The sequence below is a fragment of the Akebia trifoliata genome, chromosome 11, assembly GCF_017979445.1.
Source record: "Akebia trifoliata isolate Shusen 1 chromosome 11, ASM1797944v1, whole genome shotgun sequence".
NCBI lineage: Eukaryota > Viridiplantae > Streptophyta > Magnoliopsida > Ranunculales > Lardizabalaceae > Akebia > Akebia trifoliata.
In genome coordinates, this window is record NC_141385.1 from 2543547 (window position 1) to 2560924 (window position 17378).

At 31.8% G+C, this 17378-nt stretch overlaps 1 protein-coding gene across 3 annotated transcripts; it reads right to left on the reverse strand.

Moving 5' to 3' along the window:
* Positions 1-5402: 5402 nt before the first annotated feature.
* On the reverse strand, positions 5403-11033 carry LOC147390302 (cysteine-rich receptor-like protein kinase 25). Of its 3 annotated transcripts, none has more exons than XM_086457505.1 (7): positions 10190-11033; positions 8340-8465; positions 7622-7743; positions 7264-7519; positions 6921-7158; positions 6522-6672; positions 5403-5861 (listed from the first exon to the last, which is right to left on the reverse strand). In XM_086457505.1, exons 1-7 carry the CDS (start codon positions 10995-10997, stop codon positions 5550-5552), a joined length of 2013 nt encoding a protein of 670 aa, XP_086313631.1. In that variant the 5' UTR covers positions 10998-11033; the 3' UTR covers positions 5403-5549. The 3 variants fall into 3 exon arrangements, with proteins under 3 accessions (XP_086313631.1, XP_086313632.1, XP_086313633.1); XM_086457506.1 differs by having other exon boundaries at positions 7309-7519; positions 10190-11032; XM_086457507.1 differs by lacking the exon at positions 8340-8465.
* Between the last annotated feature and the right edge of the window lie 6345 nt (positions 11034-17378).

A 17378-nucleotide genomic window follows, 5' to 3' on the forward strand; every position in this document is an offset into this window, starting at 1 on the left:
TCAAAATCATAATTTCTCAGTCGGTTGGTCATATATATTTTTATTTTTAAATTAATTGTGTGACTTAAATATACCCTTTTGTTCAATATTTGAGTTGACTTAAACATCCCTTAGCCTTGGTCTTCTGGTGCTTTTAAAAGGTGTTTTGTTTTCTTTTGTTTTAAATTTAACTCTAACTCTAAGTCTAAGTCTTTTCTAAATAATAGAATAGAGAAAAAAGAAACTTGAAAGAGGAGAGATTGAGATGTTTGGGAAGATTGAGATCTAGAAGAAGGTGAAGGTAAGTGATAAAGGTGACTCTTTATATTGATTTGTTCAATTTTCTTTATAGTGAAATCGAGCTCTAACACTCATACCTCCATAGATCAAGCTAAAAAAAAAATATTATCTTTATATATTTTACTTTCGAATCTGAATTTTCCATGATATCTAAAAGACTATTGTGTTGGATTGCCAATGTGGCAATCCATGTGGCCCAATAACTCTTGTGTAATTTGAAATATTATTAAGTTAATAGGGAAAATGTTTTTTTTTTTTTTTTCAAATCAGCCTCTTTTTCTAGGTTTTATATATATAGAAATCTTAAGGGTGGAATCCCTAAATCATTAATTTCTTAAAAGAATAAAAAATCTTCTTAAATTAGAAGTCAAAAATCATTTTCGTTAGCGTAAAGTAAAGTACATTAATTTATTTTAAGAGTTTTACCTAAAGTAATGTTTTCAACATTTTTCATGGACAGCAAACATAAACTTAAACATTAACTTTTCTAATATTTATTGGATTTTTGTATGTTAGTTTATAATCAAATTATCAATTTTTTTATTAATTTATTATATTTTAATTTTCAGATTATATATATGAAAATTATTTAATAAATAGAAAACGTCTGACCAAATTAGACCCCAATTCAACCAAGTAAGAAAAATTTAGGTTGGATCATCGGTTCAATTTTTTAAACATTGTGGTGGAGAGTCTTCTAAAATTATTTAAAAGGAACAGGGTATCTTAGAGAAATAATTATGACAATGTTGTATTAGCTCATGATGTAACCAACATAAAATCAAGAAAAATGTGAAGGATGAAATCTAACTTCTAAAACCTTAAAATCTATCATTAGCTCATTGTCAATCAACAATATTAACTTTTGTCGAGGAACAAAACCAACCTTCAACCATTAATTACTGACCACTAACCTCACTTTCATAACAAAATAAAAATGTCTAGTTTGATACGAGTTATTTGCATGAAAGAAATTCAAGATTAGTTGCACAAAAATTTCCTTAAATTAAAGGAAAATAAACTCTATGTCCCATGCTGATGATGTATACTTGGACCATCTCTCTTTTGACCTATAAACAAAATAAGTAATATAACAATAATAATAATTTAACTAGTGACATGTAGATGGTATATTATAAGAGTATTACATGGGATGAATCATTCCAAATTTAGAATGTAATCTATTTTAATCATCATCATGGTTTAAATCAATCATTTAGTTATTCAAATCTAATTCTAAATAATACGGTATATCACAATACACCTTATTATATTATATCTTATGCAATACTCTAATATATATAAAGTCTACGCATGAAGATGACACAAACAAAGAAGAGAAATTGAAGAAAACCATCGCTCAATTTTGGTCAGTTTGGATTGGCATGAGATTAATGTTTTAGTAATACTTGGATTGATGAAGATGAATAATGGGCTTGTGATTCTACTAATAAGACTTGGAAGTAGTCAACATTTTTGATAAACAAAGTCATAATATCTGTGTCCATGTGGAATATTAAAGATTCATTAGAAAGGTAAGAGAGATTGGGGTGAGTGACAAGTTATTTGGTCCTTAGCGTTGAGGCAACGCTGCATGTGACCAACACGCCAACAATGGATTAAATATGCTAAAAGTTTGACGTCCTAGACTTGAAATGTCTTCTGGTACACTTAATGGGACCCGCTCACCCTAGAAGGTATCTTTCGGTCGACCTTAACATTAGCGGTCAACTTTATTTGTAACTTTTACTATTAAATTAGATATTTATTATAGGGGAAATTATCAAAAAAAAAAATCAAAAATAATAAATATTTATTAAAAAAATCTTAAATTTAACGAAATTCGTTTTGAGAACCTTATTCGACCCTTAAAGGGCCGAAATTTTCTCTCTCCTATTAATTTCAAATTAAATTCGAATATTTTAAAACTTATTATTAATTTTAAATATTAAATATAAAATAAAAAATTTGAATTTAATATTTTAAAAATCATTATTAATTTTTTATTTTATATTTAATATTTAAAATTAATAATGATTTTTTTAATATTCGAATTTAATTTGAAATTATTAATATTTTAATAAAATTAATAATGATTTTTATTAAAATATTATTTAATATTTAAAATTAATAACGATTTTTAAAATATTTGAATTTAATATTTTAAAAATCATTATTAATTTTTTATTTTATATTTAATATTTAAAATTAATAACGATTTTTAAAATATTAGAATTTAATTTGAAATTAATAGGAGAGAGAAAATTTCGACCATTAAAGGGCTGAAATTTTCTCTCTCCTATTTTTAATAATTTTAAAAATTATTTTTTAAATGATCTAGAGGAGAGAAAAATTATTTAGCCCTTTAAGGGTCGAACTAGGTTCCAAAAACGAATTTCATTAAATTTAATTTAGGATTTTTTTAATAAATATTTTTTATTTTTTATTTTTTTTTAATAATTTTCCCTTTATTATAAATCATTGAATAGATTATGTTTGGATGTTGTAGGCATCAAAATATCAAAGGACCCTATAGCTTTTCAAATTATAAAGAAGACCATAAAAATTAAAATTGTGCTTACATAAATTTGGGTCATTGATTGGGGTAGGTCTATTATAGTATGGGCTTCGACGAATAGAGTCCATGATCAAAATAAAGTTAAGTGATCCGCATTAAGTATTGAGCCCATACACCCAAATACAAATGGGTTAGTCCATGGTTAAATCCAAAACCCACTAAAATGGGTTGGATCAATAACCAAATACCAATTAAATTAATTATGTAAAATCTGATTAAGTTGGAGTCATATTTGAAAATATCTTTTTACCTTATATCTATAAATACCAAAGCCTCTCTAATTTGAAAGGGGAAGGGGATCATTTTCTCTTAAAAGACAGAAGTTTTCCAGCCCTCCTCACGAGATGAAGTAAAATTCTTCAAGAAAGATTTTGATTTTGATTAAAGAGAAGATCAAGCTTAAAAGTCATTCTTCAGAAATCAAAAAATCATTTTCAGACAATAAAGTGTGAAGTTCAAGAAAGAAAATCTACATAAACTTCTACATAAGATAAAACTCAAAATCTCTTATTCAGAAGTTAAGAAATTCTTCTCAGCAGATAAAACATAAAGTCCGAAGAGAAGAAAATCTACAAAAGTTTTTACAGAAAATTAAACACAAACAAAACTACTGTCAAAATAATCTTCTTAGCTAATCACACGTAAAGTCAAAAGAGAATAAAGCTACACACATCATTTTTATTTTTGTATTTAACTATTAATCAGAGAAAAACATTGAGATTTGTATTCTTATTTTTATCAAAATCAATAAATTCTTTTGCGATTTTATTTCACAAATCTCGAGGTAGGTCTGTGAAATTTATTGTCAACAGATGTTAATTTTCCTTTCTTCTAGTCTTTATATATGTTAGAGTATTGCATAGGATGCAATGTAATAAGGTGTATCGTGCTACACCATATCATTTAGGATTAGATTTGAATAACTAAAAGATTGATTTAGATCATGATGATGATTAGGATAGATTATATTTTAGATTTGGAATGATTCATCTTATGTAATACTCTAACAATATATCTTTTATGTAGTATGTATCAGTAATTAAATTATTATTACTTATTTTTTTTATAGGTGGTACAAGTATCACTAGCATAGGGCATTGAGTTTATTTTCCTTTAATTTAATGAAATTTTTGTGCATCTAATCTTGAGTTACTTTCAAGCAAATAACTCTTATCAAGCTGGACTTTTTTATTTTGCTATGATAGCAAGGTTAGTGGTCAGTAATCAATGGTTGAAGGCTAGTTTTGTTCCTCGACGAAAGTTAACATTGTTGATTGACAATGAGCTAATGATAGATTTTAATTTTTTAAGAAATCAGATTTCATCCTTCACTTTTTTTTTCTTGATTGATTTTATGTTGGTTACATCATGAGCTTGTACAACCTTGTCATAATTATTTCTCTAAAGTACCCTGTTCCTTCTAAATAAGTTTTAGTTGGCACTCCAGCAACCCATTAGTAAGAAGTTTTGAAATAATGATGCGGCTTCTATTACTTTAGAGTTTACCTATTTGGTGATCCTTCAGAGGAAAAAATAATGATGCGGCTTCAATGACGCACCCATATGATTTTGGAGCTGCTTCATTTTTCATAGCCTCAATTGTGGAAAATACTTCTAACAACAAATTTATGGTATTTTCGATTCCCTCTAACAACAAATTACGATCTGAGAAGTGTGCCGATATTTTTTTTTAAAAAGTTTCAATTCCCTCCTCAATTCTCTCTCATTTTTCTAGTCGAGTTCTGATCAATCTCCTAAAATCACCTCAAAAACCCCAGAGCTAATTCCCCTTTTCTGAGAAGTTGAGAGCGGATGTTCTAAAAAAAAAATTGAAACAATATATATATATATAGGGTCCCGATCAATGGCTAACTTTTTGGCAAAACATTTTTCAAAATATGAGTTAGAAGTTTTGGAATGGGCTGATTTTTGGTGAGGATGATCTCTACGGTGAGGAGATCATCATCACCAAAAATCAGCCCATTCCAAAACTTCTAACCTCATCAAAAATGTTTACAAAAAATGGACGGTCCACGATTTTTCAACTTGTAAACATGGGTTAGAAGTTTTGGAATGGGCTGATTTTTGGTGAGGATGATCTCCACGGTCTGGAGATCATCCTCACCAAAAATCAGCCCATTCCAACCGTGGAGATCATCGTCACCAAAAATCAGCCCATTCCAAAACTTATAACCTATGTTTTGAAAAATGTTTTGCCAAAAAGTTAGCCATTGAACGTTACCCATATAGGGTCCCGTTCAATGGCTAACTTTTAGGCAAAACATTTTTCAAAACATGGGTTAAAAGTTTTGGAATGGGCTGATTTTTGGTGAGGACGATCTCCTCTTCCAAAACTTCTAACCCCATGTTTTTACAAGTTGAAAAATCGTGGACCGTCCATTTTTTGTAAATCATTTTTGATAGGGTTAGAAGTTTTGTAGATCATCCTCACCAAAAATCAGCCTATTCCAAAACTTCTAACCCATGTTTTGAAAAATGTTTTACTAAAATGTTTGGTGTATATATATATATATGTATATATATATAATGAGAATAAAAGGCCACAATTACCTAGCATTGCACATGTTTTCATATAACCTGATTACATTTGGCTAGTTAACTCAAACTTACTTGGTGCCATAGATGTCCGTGAAAAGCCATTGTTAATAATTCCGATATAATCCAATATGATTTATCGAGGGTATATCTCGGTATCTGACATCTCATTCACAGACGATGGTGGTGTTAAGTCACTTGTAAGCGTGTTCGAATTCATTCTACCATGCAGGCAAAATGCTGGTCGTGAAGGTACAGCAAGAGTGCCAGAATAATAGCTACCAAGCATAAGAACAACAGTTGCCATGGTTGGTCTGTCAGACACATCTTCTTGAACACATAACAGCCCAATGTGGATGCATCTCATCACTTCACTTGTAGAGAAACTAGACCTCAATGTTGGATCTATCAACTCTAAAGCTGTTCCCTCCTTCCAATGTCTCCATGCCTGTAACAATAATTCAACGTTTATTCAGAATTTCAAATCTAAAGTGTTTGCCAATATACAAACCAAAGTCAGTTAAGCTGGATCAATTTCAGTGGATGTGGTAGTCTCAACTTGGGACTTTTAAACATACCACTCCAAGTTTTGGTAAATATTTAAGATACCCCCGCTGTGTTTTCAAACTAATTGATGGCATATCCCTTTTGTTTTTGGTGGTTAAAAATATATTTTTTTTAATGGGTAAGCTGGACTTGAACCCACGACCTCAAAGTTGTTTTGCAATGTGTCAAACCAACTGAGCTATGGGTCTAAGCCCAATTAATGGCATGTCCTTTGATCTCAGTCTTCTCTGAGATACTAATAAAAATGACCTAAATGTCCTCGCATCTTCATCTTCTAGTAAAAAAAAACTCAGATTTTTCTAGCTGAAATGGTAAATTATTTTTAAGCTACGATGTCTTCAACCTCTTGTACAAAACCCTCAATTTTTAAGCTACAACCTCTTCAATCACTTTTTTAGTTAGGCTCTCAGAGAAGACCAAGGCTAATGGATATGCAATCAATCTGGAAACATAGCATGGCAACTCAAATATTCAACAAAAGCGTATGTTTATATCACACAATTGATTATAAAATAAAAATATATATGACCAAATCACTCACATAGCTTAGAAGGTTTTCAAAATGCTCTAATTCACAGAAACTGTTGTTTTTCTGACCACTTAAAGTCTCCAGAAGCAAAACACCGAAGCTATAGACATCGGACTTCACTGAGAATCGCCCATGCATTGCGTACTCTGGGGACATATATCCACTGCATGACATTACCAATAACAAATTTACTTGATATGAAACATGATATCTTGCTTTAATTTTTTTATTTTAATAAACATATTTCTGCTTGCTTGTATTTTTTTTATTTTTTTTCTAAATATCCTGAAAACCTTAACATGGATATGCCTTCCTAAAAACATTTTCGTCCTCCATAGATTGAAAGCAACGGATAATATACTGAAATTTTATGGAATATTGAACTACATATTGTTGAGGTGTAATACTTACTATGTTCCAACAATTCTGTCAGTAATCCCTTGAGTTTGGTCCACTACAAAAAGCCTTGCCATGCCGAAATCTGAAATTTTGGGGTTCATCTCTGCATCTAACAAAATATTGCTGACTTTGAGGTCTCGATGAATAATCCTATGCCGAGAATCTTCATGAAGATAGAGAAGCCCTCGGGCAATCCCTACTATGATTTTGTAACGCATTACCCAATTCAAAGAAGCACGCTTTTTTGGATCTACATTTTGTCCACATAAAATTTCAAGTTAGGCCTAAAATAATATAGCAAGTATTTATCAAACCATTCATACTTTGCGCTAGTGTGAAGACCATAAAGCAATACTGTTAAATAAGGAATCTCTCAATTGATGGAGCATTGGATCCAAACCAAATATAAATTGATCGAGGCTTTTGTTGGACACAAACTCATAGATCAGGAGCTTTTCTTCTCCTTCAATGCAGAAACCTAGGAGCTTAACAAGATTCCTATGTTGAAGCTTAGCCACTAATAGAACCTCATTCTTAAATTGTTCTTCCCCTTGTCCCGAATTTCTAGAGAGCCTCTTAACTGCTATCTCTTGTCCATCGGATAGCCTACCCTGAGAAACATATAACAAGAATGTGAATGAATAAAATAAATAAACAACTTAGATCATATAAAATTCTTCGTTTTTCTAGCATGTTAATCTTTTAATAATTACCTTGTAAACAACACCAAATCCACCTTTACCAAGCTTATTAGCATCACTGAAATTGTCAGTTGCAGCTTCTAAAGTATCAAAGTGGAATCGCAATGATTCCAAACTTGTAATCTGCTCCCCATCTTTTCCAACGTAAGGATAATGGAAAATATGAGACAAACGAGTAAAGAGTAAAGATTATTGATGTTTGAGGTGTAACATTCAACAATTTGGATTACCAAGTACCAGTTTCCTCACCACATTGCGGCAGAAATGTTTAACAAAGCTTATGTATACTCACAGTGTTGAGATCAAAGTTGGTAAATAAGATGGTTACTAATTATTTCTGAAAATGGTAATTTACTATTTTCAGAAATATTTTACTTTACCAAAACTGTAAAAACAGTAATTTTCATATTTTTGATACTGAAAATATCTTTTTTGTTGGAAAGATCTTTTTGACGTTATATAAAATACATTCTGATCTCATGTCAAAATGATCTTTGACACTGTATAAAATACATTATAATCTTATGTCAGAAGGATCTTTCCGACAAAAAAAGATATTTTCGATAGCAAAAATATTGAAGTTATTATTTTTACTATTTTGGTAAAATAAAATATTTTCGAAAACTAAAAATTACCGTTTTCAAAAATAAGATATACAGTTTACTATTTTGGTAAATAATCGATATGACGTGCATGTTTTGGTAAATTTGCCTTAATAAAAACTACTTACTATCTACTTTTTTCCTTTTCCTCCTTCGTGATGAAAAGCGTATGATGATTATATAGAGAAGTACGAATCCAATGAAGGAAGGAACAACTATGATAACAATAATAGAAGATGATTTCTTTGCATTTCCTGCACAAACAAGATCAATTTTTCATAAGCAACCCACACTCTTGAACAATGAAAGAAATATGTTATTGAATTAACATAACGTTGTGATGTAAGCAGTGAGATAAATTCTTGTACAAGATAGAACTTTGATTACAATGTCAAGATATTCAGAAGAAAAATCTTGAAAAAATTTCACGTTAAGTGCTGTTGTGTATCATGGGTTGGATAAAGCCCATGACTAAGGTTATATTATTTGGCCCGTAAAGAATGAAAAGTGTTTTGTGAGGAGATTCGTTTGTTATTAAAGCTAAAAAGAGGTAACCCTTATTTTTCTTTAATTTATTGTAATACCCTAAGCTTTGGATAAGAGCTTGGGAAGATAACCTTTGTACCATTATCTTTTGAATGGTGAAGATTGTTTGGCGTTGTTCCGTGATTTTTCTCTCACACATTGAGATGGTTTTATAAGTAAAACATTGGTGGTGTGTGATTTGTCTTCTATGCACTTGATTAATTGCCTCTTTCATTTCTTTCCTTGATTATTTCGTTAGTTGGCTTGGTAATTGAGTTTTCCCTATTTAGTTGATTATCTCTTTGCTACACATAATCGGGAAGGTTCTCATCGTTCACCAACAAGTGCTAATCCTATCAACCCAACGAACTCACGTCTAAAGAGATGAAATTAAAAATAAATAAATAAATAAATAAAACACCTAAAGATAATGTCATACACCGATCAAAATTCTTATTGATGTAAAATTTACTCTTAAGAAAATAAGACTCTAGTACTGATCCGAAAAAAAAACTCAAGACAAAAGTCGAATATCTATTTAGAAATCAAATTTTCTACAACCTAGCAAGATTTTTTAAATCTGCACCTCTGGTTTTGGCACGTCCATTGTGGTTTGAAATGACTCTTAATCTTTGATTATCATCAAAATGATTTAAAATGCCTACCACTTTAGATTTCATGAATTTAACACCAGGAGAATATAATATTATATTTGAGATGTGAACTTGAAAATGTACTTGAGAGGTTGAGGTTTGCAGAGGTTATGGTCTTCCTTAGTCTACGGTGAAGCTGTGGCTCTATAAGTATAAACTGCAATGAGAGTAAGAGTAATAGTAAGGCTAGTTGGGGCCATATGGATTGCTGCCACCTATCGAACCAGTTGGATGACCGGTTCAGTCCGGTTTTTAAAACAATGCTTTAGCCTTTATGCCTAAAGGGAAACATAGTCGCAAAATTCATGTATTTTTTTCCGAAAATTCATAAAATTCTCAAAATAAGGGATCAGCCTAATAAAGGAAATTTATTGATTAATGGCTGAATATGATAACATTTAAATTTTCATCTTCAAAATTTCATTTTCTAAAACATTCAAATCTCTGTTTTAGTGAGGGTGAAGATGAATCATTCTGTGAAGAAATCCAAAATCATATATCATTGCTACAATTCCCGAAACTTCCCCAATTTTTCTTTTACAAAATTTTCACCAACTTATCCAAATTAATTGAATTGAACCCCACCCGTTCAAATAGTTGCTGAATCCGAACTTGGCCGTGATGAAGGTTCACAATAGCCTTAATAGTATTGATCTCTAGGAAATTTATGTTTTTCAACCAAAATTATTGAAGTGAGGATTTGAAGAATAGAAGACCCTCTACTTTTGGTATCCTTTTTTGAATTTAAAATCCAAATTAAAAACTGTACTAATAAATCTCAGGATAATCCATGTACTTACGAGCTGTATTAGTTATATTTGTGACCGAAATCCCTGGCCGTGTTAGAGGAGGAGGTGGTGCAGGCGCAGCAGCTACTACGGACCCATAAAACGGATATATATCATACCTCAAACAACAACTTGGTTGAATTAGTCGTCCACCTTGTTTCCCACTGCAGCAAACTGGAATCCCATGCACAGCATGTAATAAGCATTTCTTGCAATCACTTTGAGTTAAATCTGGAGTGCACTGTACTAGCCCATATCTCTTGTCCAAGTTCATAAACGAAGCCTCTCCAGTCGCGAATTTAGCTTCCGAAGTTCCATTGGCAGCTTTATTTATAAGGTCATCCATCAATTCCTCCAATATCGCACCAAATCGATCTGGGTTCGAGACATTGTTCACTTTTGATAAGAAGAGACTCGGTTTTTCTTGCAAAGTGGAGAAGATGGATCGATTTGAATACCTCACCATACAAAATTCATGCCATATAATTGATTCTTTCTGGGTTGGACAAAGTTTGATGATATCCTTGATTGCACTCTCCACGCAATTCTTGCAGATCTCGGTGGTAACGTCGCCTCTGCAATGGAAAATTCCATATGCTTTATCTGGAGGATCTCGACCAATGGTGGTGTTGTAAAATTTTTTATTGTTTTTGGTATTAGAAGATAAAGAAGAGAGTAGAAGGTTGAGATTATGATGAAATGGGCTATTAGTAGTGTAATTCGCTCCTTCACAGAAGTGGTGCTCATAGGTGAGTTGTGCAGTTGTGAGACAAGCGTGGATGACACAGAGGAAGAAGCAAAGCAATTGGAAGAAACCCATGGTTTGCTTTTGGCCAACCAATTTTGGATTGAAAGGAAGTAATTTTTTTAATGTTCTAGTTTTATCAATGAAGATGAATTATTGTGGTTGGAATATTGGAATAGTCTTTAGAAGACTTGTTGGAATAGTCAACATTTTTGTCAAGTGATAGTTCAGGGCCGGCTCCATATAATTAAGTTGAGGCCTAAGGCGAAAGCTCCTTTTTAATATTTTGATATATTAATATAACTAATATTAACTAATTATAAATATAATAAAATTTTACTTGAAATCCATTTTTCTCATTTTTTTAATATGTAAATTATTATAAATAAATAATAAGGCTAATCCGCTTAAAATCATGAAAAGGTTCAAATTAAATCCAAAATAGGATTAAAAAAACATTCCTTTGATGATTAAAAAATAAACTAACAAAAAATAATAATTAAATTAGTTAATTTTGTGAGATTTAATTTAGAACAAATAGATCCATTAAAAAATGATGATTATGAAGAAAGCAAGATTAATTTTATTTTTTGACTAATCCAAATTTCAAATTTATCTTAATATATAAGTATGATGTCCTTTTCCCTTCATGCTTCAAACTAAATTGAATCTCTAACTATATTCTTTAAGGTGTATGTAATTAAAGAGAGGTTATGTGTGTGAGAAAGAAGATGGAGGTCATAGGAAGAGAGAAGTGTGTTGAAAATTTTAGTATAAAAAAAAAAGAAATTACATGAAAATAATTATTATTTTTAAACCTCTAAATTGGTGAACTTTTAAAGTTTTATTTTATTTATTTTTTTATGTACAAATTACAACGGTAAAGAGGAGATCTAGGGTGTAAAATTTCCACCCTAAGAATTTTCAACAAAAATTATTTATTTGTGAGAGCTTTTCTCATCTTTTGGGACAAGGGTTTATTGAAAATTAAAAGTTATTTTACTATGATTTCTACCGTGACAGTCGATCCCAAAATGGTGTCTACATATCACCTTTTAGGGAGGAGTTTGAAACACAGCGTATCTTACTATATATTATAAGAACGGGGCACGGTTTTAGATCCCTACCAATCTTAAAATAAATTATTTTATTTTATTAATGTGGGGGTCTTAGGCCATTGCCTAAATAACCTTGAGGTTGAGGTCGCCTAGAGAGGGTTGTGATTGTGAAGCCCAACTTTGAAAGGCCCATTAATTAGTGCTTCTGATGGATACTGAAGGCAAGTTGAGAACTCCTCTCAACCATACATTTGATGGGGGCAGCGATGAGGTGACTAGAGAGAGGATAAGATTACGATTTACGAGTTACAATTACAAGTAGTAATGAAAATTTTGGGTGACCTCTGCAGCGGAAACCAAGAGTCGTGATAATCATACTACCCACTTAGCATACTCAATCGACTACCTGACATGGCAAGTTTGGAATTCGTAGATCTGTGCTCTTTGGGAAACATGTTTCCTTCGAGATATACTTTTTTACTGGGAAATTCAGTCATGTATCCCCAAGAGCGTAGATCTACAGTTTCTAAACTTTTCACATCAGGATAGTCGATTGAATTTGCCATATGAGGTAGTTGATTAGCACGAATCTTAACATAAAGCATGGCTGAAATGGGAATATTCCAAGATTTATGAATCCTTAAGAATATACTTCCCACTGTCATTTCAAATTAGTATCCAATAAATTACTTTAGCATTTTTCATTCTATTGAAACATTCACCGGGCACAAAAACTCCTTTATTTTATCAAGTTTGTGTGTGAACAAATCTTGTTTTATGAATCAGATCAGCATGATTTACTTAGTAAAATTTCAAATCTTAGTAAGAGTTGTTGGGCCTACATGAATTATCAAATCGGCAATCCAATGTTATAGTCTTTTAGATTTCTTGAAAAAATTCATATTAAAAAAAAAAAAAAAAATCATTTTTAAGTTTGATCAAAATTATTAAAATGAATGGCTATCAACTCACAATTTTAACACTAAAATTCAAGATGACTATTAACTATTTTCTATTCTTTTTAAACTTTTAGGAATGTTATCCTTTATAACCTTGTGGCATTAGATCATGTTTTTAGATGTCACAAGTGATGTGGTTAGATCCACTCCACGATATATTAAGTAACAAATTAACTTCATCAAATTGAATTTTATGACGCAGATCCCCAATCCAAGGTTTGTTGGGAGACAAACTTGATAAAGTAAGGTTGAGTTGTAACAAACTCATAACGTATGGTTCACATGGAGTTGTCAAAGCTCCAAGTTTCAAATTTCATAAAGTATGCTCCGAGTTTCAAATTTCACAAAGTATGGTTCACATGGAGTTGTCAAAGCTCCGAGTTTCAAATTTCATAAAGTATGCTCCGAGTTTCAAATTTCACAAAGTAAGGTTCACATGGAGTTGTCAAAGCTCCGAGTTTCACATGGAGTTGTCAAAGCTCCGAGTTTCAAATTTCATAAAGTATGCTCCAGAGTTTCAAATTTCACAAAGTATGGTTCACATGGAGTTGTCAAAGCTCCGAGTTTCAAATTTCATAAAGTATGGTTCACATGGAGTTGTCAGAGCTCCGAGTTTTTGTCACAAAAATGCAACAGTTAGTTCTACGGACAAATCTCCAAAGATCTCTTCGCGCGCGCGCACACACTCTCTCTCTCTCTCACCCACCCACCCACCTTAGCCCTCTCATACTAGTGTTTTAACAATCGGATTGGGTTGGACCAGATCCGTTGGTTTCTTCAGGTCAAGTCACTTGAAAAAAACCCAGTTTTATAAAAACACATTGATCCACCCAATTCAACTGGTTGGACCGGTGACCCAGTCAGGTTTGTGAAAGGACTAACTCAATTTTTGAGTAATTTTTAACTTACACTTCCACAATTTGGTTACTATTTGTGATGCCCTTTGTGTTTTGAAATTGGTTACATGCCCCTTTACCTAAGGTCTACTCTTGTAAACTTATGAAAATTAGTATAATTTACTAATATTTTAGTTGTTTGACCAACATGGATTGCTGTATTGGAAAAATAGCATTACAACAATCTAAAATTCAAGCCCAATCCAAATTGGAACACATAAAATAAAACTTATAAATATATTTATTTTTCACTTAATTCATGCAAATATCAAATTTCAATTCAAATTTAATAGTGAAAAAGTATCTCTTAAATTTCAAATTCAATACCAATGACAAAATTATCTTTTAAATTCTTAAAATCTACATTCATTTTAAAATAAATAAATAAATAAATAAACCTCTTATAATGTATCCCTACGGCATTGGATCATGTTTTTGAAATAGAGTAACTAAATATTGGAAAAAAACCCAAAAACTAAATTAATATCTCATTTTGGGTCCATCCGGTTTGATCCATCTGTCTGACCAATTTGGACTGACCCAATCAGTTGTACGGGTCGGTTCGGTTTTTAAAACATTGCCTCATACAAAACGTAAGGAATGTATTTTTTTAGTCAGTCTAGCCTGACTAAATTAGTAAGATTTCAAATCTTACTAAGGGTTTTGAGCTCACATGCATCTTGGCATCCAAACACGTAATCAGATTGTAGAGGAAGAAATACTATGAATTTCGAAAAAATATTTCAAAAAGTCATTATTTTTCACCATTGAATTTTAATTTTAAGTTTTGGCAATTCGGTAGTCATTCATTTTCAGCACCTTGGATCAGAGCTTAAAACATAATATTTTCTTTGAATTTTTTGTTTTTTGAATCTAAATATTTTCATGAAACCAAGAAGGTTGTTGAGTTAGATTGTCAATGCAGTATATCAATCCATGTGGGCTCAAAGACCCTTAAAAAGATTTGAAATCTTACTTAGTAAGGAAAGTATTTTTTATTTCAAACATTTGCACAAGGAAGTAACTTGGTTGGTAATTCATAACCATAGATTTTGGAATGACTTGAGTGACAAATTCTGACCAACTTGACAATTCTCAAATCTATGGTAAAGAATTACCAATTGAAGCACAAGAATTACCAATTGATGAAGAATCGTGATAATCTGACTACCCCACGTGAATGAAGTTGCCCGGGTTTTAGTGAAGAATCGTGATAATCTGACTACCCCACGTGGCAAACTCAATCGATTACATGACAAGTTTAAGAACCAAAGATCTGCACTCCTTGGGATACACAGCTGCACTTCCCCATAAAAAATTATATCTCGAAGGAACCGTGTATCCCAAGGAGCGCAGATCTACAGTTCTCAAAGTTCTCACGTCAGGTAGTCAACTGCATATGCCGCGTGGGGTAGTCAGATTATCACGACTCTTTAGTGAATATTTGAGATGGACTTCCGTCCTTTTTTATAAATTATCCCCTCCAAACTGCAAGATTAGGTTTACCCCCATCGATCGAAAGGTAACATCAACTTTTGTTGATGAATTAAGGAAGAAATTTGTGATAGTGGCTGTTGTTCTAATTCCATGCTCTCTTAGTACAGACCACGGTTGAGAGATGAAAGAACTCAGAGCATACTCAGTTTTTCTTTACTTCCTCCTTAAGATGAGGGATCAAGTTTGTGGTGTCTAACATTTGGAATCCCACCAACAAGGAATTAGGATCCAAACGTGTGTCTGACTATGATAATAGTTCTTTTCATTCCCTCATACATTGTAAAAAACCTTGGTGGCAAAATAGAAAATCAATGGAGGTAATGAATCATTCTGACTCTGATATGGTCAGAAGTTAAGAGTTTGTCCAAAGATGCATTCCAAACCAATATAAATACTATTGAAGGAATTTTAGGAGCCCAAAGCACAGAAGCAAGGAAAGTATGGTCACTACCCCTCGAGAGCGGAATAAAGAGATTTGTTAGAAAACTTCCCACCTTGAAACAAATGTGCTTGCTAAACTTTGAAGACACCTCCAAATACCCTTCCAAACATTGCACCCATAATCATTATTTATATACATTTTTTTTTTCTTTTGAGCCCTCTTTTTCTAAGACTTGACAAGTGAATTCTTATTGACCATTTTTCTTCATTCAATAAACAACACAATCTTTGATTCTAGGTCCTCTAAACCGTAGATAACTAACTAAACTCCTTTTATTCAAGCAATATAAAGAACACTTCACACACACGTGCACACACAAATCCAACAAAAACAAAGAAGAACTGAACAACCACAAAATTACTTATACAACACACTAACCAAAAAAAGGAAGTAAATCTCCTTTCTCATGTATTTCCTTTCTCACTAACTATTGCACTCAGTGTTACACCTCTCTCCCTTTAATGGTTGCCCCCGTAGAGAACCAACAACAATAATAGCAAGAATACAAAAAAATTTAAAGAGATCCAAACACGAAACCCTCTTGTCTTCTAATTCAATCCCACAAATCTCTCAGTTCTTTCGGTCTACTTTTGTAAATCCACAATTTTTCACTATTTATCTCCACTTTCACAACCACAACAAGAGGTTTTTTTTTTTTTTTTGAATATAATTTCATTAATAAAAAAAGAGGTTAAAATGACATACCTCAACAACTAGCTCCTCTTTTGCCACAGGTGAATGTAAATCATTAACAGACAAACTTGACTGGATAAGCCTCCTCAGAACCTATAAGAAATTCAACTTTCTTAAGTTATCAAATCGAGCAACATATAATAGATGTAGACTCAGATGGCTTGCACAAACTACAAGCATTATCACGAAAGAATACCATGGATTGTTAATTAATAAACACAAGTTTGGTTCAAGCTCATAAATGTCACAATCCCTCAAAAGAACATGTTTTCAAATTTTTATGCTTTTCTCAATTGTAGCCATTTTTTTTTTCATATTCTTGAGGTCTGTTGTTTATATTTACGCACGCAAGTATACGTATCGAAACAAGTAATAAAGTGATAAGAAAGTATCGTTCCCATGGAGACTAAATACCAATCTATTGCTAATTACCAATTTATCTCACTCTAATTTTATCCAAACAAAAGTAAAAATAGGAATTAAAACTAAACAAGAAAACTAACGGAGAAAATAAATTTGCAGATTTAAAATCAATGAGTGATAAAATCTAGGTTTATAATTTCCCCCAAACAATCCACTTGATTAGATTATCTTTTCTTCTATGATAAATTAATCCACTATAATTGCCACCCAAGAACACTAAATTCTCTACAAGCTTCTGTCGATGATCATGTAAAAATATCCTTCTAAACTAACTCCCTATATGTAGGGGTGTCAATAGATAGTCGAAATCCGAATTCGAATTCGAATTCGAATTCGAAAAATCGGATACTATCCGAAATTTTCGGATATTATCCGAAATTTTCGGATATCTGATTCGGATTCCGATGTCATTTAAACATTCAAATGAGTTTCGGATACGAATTCGGATATTGCGATATTCGAATTCGATAATATCCGCTCCGATAACA